The following is a 7,439-nucleotide window of genomic DNA, read 5'->3' as shown; positions in this document are numbered from 1 at the left end:
CACATAAGCAAAAAGAAAAAAGCCGGAAGTGGCACTGTGGCTCAAGTGGTAGAGCACTAGCCTTGAGCTGAAGAGTTGAGGGACAGCGCCCAGGCCCAGAGTTCAGGCCCCATGACTGGACCCCCCCCAAAAAAAGAATGGCCTCTTCACCACTGAACTGCTAAGCAATTCGAGAGGTCAAAGTACCTCTGTGTGCCTCAGCAATTTCTGACCTCTGTATCCTTACTCAAAATGCTAAAGTCATTGTACTATTACATTTTATGAGTATCATATGGTTTTATATATTTTAAGATAAAGGAATTATGAATACAAAAGTTCAAATTCCTTATACTCAGGTCTCCAAAGAATGCTGGATGTTTCTAGCATTGTGTTCCCAGACAGAAATAACAAAAAACTACAACATGGGCCCCAAGTGTTAAGTCTCAGATGGATGCCAAACTGGATTTTCTGGAAGGTCTTCTGAGTGCTTCAAGTAAACTAGTTTTATTCCCAGCTGCTTCTGCTCACATGAATAATTCTGGCTCTGTTTAGACAAATTATAAAAAGAAGTTTGTCAAGGAGAAAGGGAAGTCCAACTACTCCATCATGCAGGAGCCTCCAGAGGTGAAACATGCCATGGAAGTGGCCAAGAAGCAGAGTGACGTATGTGTCCCCTCCCGACATTCTCTGGGGCCCACCAGGGAAGCAGGTCCCAGATTGGTCCCAATACCCTATCTAGTGGTGGTCACCATAATTTCTATATTTACTAATTGCAAAAACATGGTAGTAGGCTCAATGTCTCTGTGCCTCTGATCATATAAAATAGTATTTATTGAAATGAACTTCAGGAAATAGAAATACAAGAGGGGTTTGGGATTTTATTTGTTTTTTGGTTTCTTTTTGTCTGACCTGTTCATTTATGTCCTTCAGAGGGTCAGGGGGGCACAGAAATGGAGGGGCAAAGAGTGAACAAATGCAATAGTGATTCTTACTAGACTGTATATTGAAAATGAACTATACGACGTGGGTGGGGATGGGAGGGAAAAACAGGGGAAAAGCAAGGGAAGGGGTGATGAAAAGAAATGTACTCTTTACCTTGTGAAATGGTAACCTCTCTGTACATCACTTTTCATAATAATAAAAAATATTAAGATAAAAATGACGGTGAAAAATGTTAAGACAGAGTATCTTGAGTGAGTAAGCATTTTCTTCCTCAAATAAAGGTCGCTTACAAAAAAGATGCCAAAGACAGCCTGCATTACACCACAGTGGCTGATAGGCCAGACATCAAGAAAGCCACACAGGCAGCCAAGCAAGCCAGTGAGGTAAGGGTAGAGTTAAATATTCCTGATCCCCAACAGACACTGTCAACAGGGTATTTACCTTCAAGGTATCATTGCCCATTGTGGTTTTTCTGGATCCAGGTGGAGTACAGAGCTAAGCACCGCAAGGAAGCCAGCCATGGACTAAGCATGCTTGGTCGCCCAGACATTGAGATGGCCAAGAAGGCAGCCAGGCTAAGCAGCCAGGTAACACATGCAGATGGCCAAGTGCTGATGCTAATATACCTTACAGAGAAGTGATTCCCAGCATGAATGTGCAATATTAACAACCAAAGGGACCCGAGGTCTTTACTTACACTGCAGATCTTTGTAAAGTTCAGAGGGCTTTGTCTTGTCCAGGCTGTCCTGATGCTCCACTTTACGGATAGTCATCTAGGAGTCTGTGTTTAATTGTCCTAGTCTGGAGGATAAATTTTATGAGCTCTCTATGTATCACACATGCATCTTCTTTGATATGTATATTTTCATTATTCTTTATATATTCATTTGTCTTCAGTTCTCAAGTTAGTTGATGTTCAGGATTGATTCAGATGCTTGCATTTACTGTTAGGTTAAATACCGAGAAAATTTCGACAAAGAGAAGGGCAAGACACCAAAATACAATCCGAAAGACAGCCAGCTCTACAAAACAATGAAAGATGCTAATAATCTTGCAAGTGAGGTATGTTTTTAAATTCTGGCAAAGATAGCCATACTACTCTATTTTAGCCATGTATATTTGTATAATTTAGTAGTGTTGAATATGTTAATCATTGCTCAGATATCCCTATACTATTTCCTAAACTTTTTTCATCACCACAAAGAAAACCTGTCAGTTCCTACTTGCTCTCAACTCTTGATAACCTCTACTTTCTGTCTCTTTGGGCCTACTTACTTTACAGATTTCATTTCATTACAATAACGGTAGTTGCCTTTTTCTATCTGGCTTATTCTAGAATTTTCAAGGTTCATTCATATTGTAGCATGTATTGAGTTTATTTAATTTTATGGCTGAATGTATAATTTTGGCCACCTTGTACATGGAAGCTTGAGGGTTTTTTTTTCCACCTTAGGCTATTGTGAATGGGATGTAATTTGTTTGGTGTTATATATATATATATGTGTGTGTATATATATATATATGTATATATATATATAAAACTATTACATTTATACAATCATGGATTCCTTACTGTGATTTTCTAGTTATATGATTTTTCTAGTTATATGATTTTTATGCTATTTTCTAGTTATATGATTTTTCTTTTGTTCTTTTCCTCTTGAACATATAGGTTAAATATAAGGCCGACCTGAAGAAACTTCACAAACCTGTGACTGACATGAAGGAATCTCTGATAATGCATCACGTCCTGAACACAAGTCAACTGGCCAGTTCTGTAAGCTGGGTCACTTGTTCCAGAGACAGCCTGTCTCTTCCCCCTGCAAACCAATTCCTTCTCTGAGCTCATGTACTCTGCTGCACTGCTACGCATTACTTGATTTATTACGAAGTTGCTTCTATTTGAGGGCATTACACCAAATTGCAACATTGATCTTTTACATCTCCATCAATAATAATACCTCTCAGAATGTAAAAATGCTTCTACTTAGACAGGGGTATAGTTCAGTGGTACAGACACTGGTTAGCATGTTCAAGGCCCTGGATTTGATGCCAGCACACACATACAAAGAAAGTTGTTTTGTTTTGCCAGTCCTGGGGATTGCACTCTGGGCCTGGGTTTCATCTCTGAGTTTCTTTTGCTCAAGGTGAGCACTTGAGCTGCAGCACCAGTTCTATCTTTTTCTGAGTAGTTAATAGGAGATAAGAGTCTCACAGACTTTCCTGCCTGGGCTGACTTGAACTGCAATCCTCAGATCTTAGCCTCCTGAAGTAGTTAGGATTACAGGTGTGAGCCACCTGCACCCAGCTAGAAAGACATTTTTACTTTTAGAATATTTTGGCTTTTTTTTTCTAACTGGTGCTCTACCACTTGAGCCATACCTCCACTTCTGCCTTTTTGTTGGTTAATTGGAGATGAGTCTCTCAGGTTTGTCTATGCATGCTGGTTTCAAACCTTAAGCGCAGATCTGTTTCCTAGGTTGCGAGGATTATAGCTATGATCCTCTGGACCCCAGTCATTTCTTATTTATAAAACCTTAAGACTACTTGACATAGTTATCTTCCACTTTTAGAGTTTTAATTGTTTTATTTATTAGCATGAATTGGTTTTACAAAGGGGTTTTATTATTATATTTCTGTACATGTAGACAATGTAACCTGATCAAATAGAAGAGTCATAGAAGAGGTCTTCATGACTCTCCCTCTTAAAACAATTTAAATAGATTTCACTGTTCTATTTTTTGTTTTAATTTTATTGTCAAAGTGGTGTTCAGAGGGATTACAGTTACATAAGTAAGGTAGTGAATACATTTCTTGTCAAACTTGTTACCTCCTCCCTCATACTGTTCTATTTTCATACAGGCTTATAATCACTGTTAGCCTTTAACTACACCTAACTTTGGAAAAGCCATGCAAACAGTGTTCATGTCTAGTATTAATGGACAATACTGAACTTGGATCTTCATCTTTTAAGATTTTCCTTGCAACATCATATCTCCACACAAGTTGGTGCTTGCTTATCTCAGTTTGCTTTTAACCATGATGCTGTCAAAGTGCCCAAGGAGGAAAAATTTGGAATATCAAGCATTTTCACCTGTTGCCTCTTCTGCCCCCTTTCCCCTCAGTACCAGTACAAGAAGAACTATGAGAAGAGTAAAGGCCATTACCATACCACACCTGATAATCTGGAGCAGCTTCACCTAAAAGAGGCCACAGAATTACAGAGCATAGTAAGTTCATCAAGATTGGCTTTCCCAGAACCCCACATCTATTTATCTACAATGTCAAAAACATACCATGGATTTTGTATTAAGAATGATGCTTTGCTGGGCACCAGTGGCTCATGCCTGTCATCCTCGCTACTTAGGAGGCTGAAATCTGAGGCTCATAGTTCAAAGTCAGCCCAGACAGAAAAGCCCATGAAATGCTTATTTCCAGTTAATCACAGAAAACATCAGAAATGGAGTTGTGGCTGAAGTGGTAGAGTGCTAGCCATGAGCACAAAATGCTCAGGGGAGTAACATTCAGGTCTTGAGTTCAAGCTCAAGGACTAGCACAGAGAGAGAGGCAGGGAGGGAGGAAGGGAGCAAAAGGGAGAGGGAGGGGGGAGAGAATATGAGACTTTAAAGGCTATTGTTTGAGATAAGTACAAAGGTAGAGGGACTCCAAATTCCCTAACCATTGAAAACTGTTAGGTACAAGCATTTATAATAGTGGGGAAATATACCTGCTATGTTCTCTGCAGGTTACTAGCAGGGCTAGAAGCATTAAGACTGTTCCAAAGAACACAACAACCCTGATATACTCCTCTGATCTGGGCCAGATTAGGAAACAGAAATGAATGATAGATGGTGAGGAGACGTTGGAAAACAGAAGTAACACTACCAGGTTTGCCACTGAAGAAGTTCTTAGGTATATAAGAAATTACTGAACTTGTAAAATGACTGGTGATTGTTGTCAACATTATTTAGATCTCTTTTTGACATTACCTAGAGAGCTAAATTACTAGAAAGTTCCTGTGGAAAGCAATCTATGCCCCCAGGCCTCCTAAGGTCTTCTTAGAACAAAAAAAAGAGCTGAATATATGGGATATCATCACGAGCCTTTGCCTTTCTGCCTTTCCAGTTTCTCCACTATATAATATGAATGCTCAATTACATGGTGTAAGGATCAGAGAATTTTATTTATATAATAGCCTTAGGAGTCTTTTCTGAGAATGTCTGATTGATTAGAAATTCAGTTGACCTATAAACTAGTTTTCCTATCTATGTAAATTTATATTGGCTACATTAAATAGCCATTGATGATCCCGAGAGTTGTTTACTTATGAAACTACATGTATTATTACAACAAGACTCACTCCAGATCCCTAATAAAAACTCCTGTTCAAGAAAAATTGGATGGGGCTGGGAAGGTGGCTCAGTGGTAGAGCGCTTGCCTTGCATGCTCGAGGCCCTGGATTCGATTCCTCAGCACCACATAAGCAAAAAGAAAAAAGCCAGAAGTGGTGCTGTGGCTCAAGTGGTAAAGCGCTAGCCTTGAGCTGAAGAGCTGAGGGACCGCGCCCAGGCCCAGAGTTGAGGCCCCATGTCCGGACCAAAAAGAAAAAAAAAGAAAAAGAAAAATTGGAGCTGGGTGCTAGTGGCTCATGCCTGTAATCCTAGCCAACTAGTGGGCTAAAATCTGAGGATCAAAGCCAGCTCAGGCAAAAAAGATCCATGAGACTCTTATCTCCAGTTAACCACTCGAAAACTGGAAGTGGAGCTGTGGCTCAAGTTGTAGAACACTGCCTTGCACAAAAAAGCTCAGAGACAGCACCCAGGCCCTGAGTTCAAACCCTGTAAACAACAAAAAGAGAAAATAAAAATTGGAGATTTTCTTTTTTTAAATCAGAGATACTGGCTAATGTTGAAACCAGATTTTTAAACCTCGTGGGAATTTTAGGAGTTCCATAACAGGTCTTGCCACTTACTCCTATATAGCAAATAAAGAGACATGGTGAAAAGTGAAGGAGGAAGGTTTATTACATGGCACAGGCATGCCATGGGTGATAACACTTTAGTATATCTTCAGACATCTTCAGGGACTAGACAGAGCCGGGGGCAGGGTATGAAAGGTAGTCATGGGTAGCTTCCCAATCACAGGTGAGGCCTGTTTGACTGTTATTTTGGAAAGATTCCAGGATAAACAAGACATCATTGCCTGGTGGATGGTCTGTCCTGAAGAAAAACTCTATCACTGGTATTTTTACCCATCTTTTGCCATAAGGATGTTATCTTATCAGTCTTGCCTTCCTGGAACCCAAGGTGATTGCAGTATGACTGCAGAGCGAATGAGCTTAAAGCAAACACACACATAAAATGGAGGCAGTGACACCGAGCTTTTCTCTTGCTTTTAGTTAACATGGAGCCCCAGCAAAAGCACCTTTTAAGCACTCCTCCAATGCTATTTATTGTTAAAATGTCCACAATCAAACTTTAGCCAATCTTAGGTATGAGTATTTAACAGCAACATTTACATCAGCTAGTTGTCAGTGATTGTTTGGGTTCCTTGGATCTAAATATTGATTATGACTTTCAAACAGCAATCGTCCTCCCCACAGGCAACAACAAAAAAAGTGCTGAATCTGAAACACAACAGGAAAACTGTTATGAGTGGCAATGAAAAGGGGCTAATTAGACAAAACTTACCAATCAAAACATCTTGACTTTAAACCGGTCTCAGTCTAGGAGATGTTCAGCAAGATTTCTAACAAGACTTTCCATCAATAGGTGAAATACAAAGAAAAATATGAAAAGGAACGAGGAAAGCCTATGTTGGACTTTGAGACTCCGACATACATTACTGCCAAAGAGTCTCAGCAGATGCAGAGTGGGGTAAGTTCTCCCAAAACACCCCAGACAGTAAACTCATGAACACTACCTCTGCCACAAACATATCCAGCCTCCTGTTGTCCAACGTGGCAGAACTTTTGAACATGTGATCATGAAGATCTTTCTCATTGCAGAAATTCTACAGTTCATCTACATATTTAAAAAAATTCTAAGTAGTAGATATTTTCCACATTTCCATAACCATTTTCATAAAATTAGAACCAAGCAAACTATTCCTAACACTGGGAGGGTGGGGAAATAGCCTGAATTGAATTTTTCTCTGATAAATTAAAAAGTTCCCTCCATAGACAGATGCATCCCTGGCTTTGGAATGATGTCCACTATAATACACACCTCAGGTCAAACAAAAAGGGACCAGGGGAATCAAAACTTTGGCAAATCAAAAGTCAAAGTATCACATTTCCTGTTCTAGAATTGTAAGTGGATGGGCTGGGAAGGTGGCTCAGTGGTAGAGTGCTTGCCTTGCATGCCTGAGGCCCTGGGTTCGATCTTCAGCACCACATAAGCAAAAAGCAAAAAGCCGGAGGGGCGCTGTGGCTCAAGTGGTAGAGCGCTAGCCTTGAGCTGAAGAGCTGAGGGACAGCGCCCAGGCCCAGAGTTCAGGCCCCACGACCGGACCCCCCC

General features: G+C 40.3%; 1 protein-coding gene across 1 annotated transcript in view; it reads left to right on the top strand.

Annotated features, from left to right (window-relative positions):
* Neb (nebulin) overlaps positions 1 to 7,439 on the top strand; it is a 212,880-nt gene that overhangs the window by 175,583 nt on the left and 29,858 nt on the right. The window contains exons 117-123 of the mRNA XM_013027220.1: positions 532 to 642; positions 1,203 to 1,304; positions 1,404 to 1,508; positions 1,873 to 1,983; positions 2,594 to 2,698; positions 4,047 to 4,151; positions 6,693 to 6,797. Of these exons, the coding sequence (XP_012882674.1) occupies positions 532 to 642; positions 1,203 to 1,304; positions 1,404 to 1,508; positions 1,873 to 1,983; positions 2,594 to 2,698; positions 4,047 to 4,151; positions 6,693 to 6,797 (744 nt within the window). The remainder of the gene's footprint in view (positions 1 to 531; positions 643 to 1,202; positions 1,305 to 1,403; positions 1,509 to 1,872; positions 1,984 to 2,593; positions 2,699 to 4,046; positions 4,152 to 6,692; positions 6,798 to 7,439) is intronic.

This window comes from Dipodomys ordii, unplaced genomic scaffold (genome assembly GCF_000151885.1).
Source record: "Dipodomys ordii isolate 6190 unplaced genomic scaffold, Dord_2.0 Scaffold5, whole genome shotgun sequence".
Taxonomy (NCBI): domain Eukaryota; kingdom Metazoa; phylum Chordata; class Mammalia; order Rodentia; family Heteromyidae; genus Dipodomys; species Dipodomys ordii.
The sequence above is the reverse complement of the archived record's forward strand: the minus strand, read 5'-3'. Positions and strand labels throughout refer to the sequence as shown.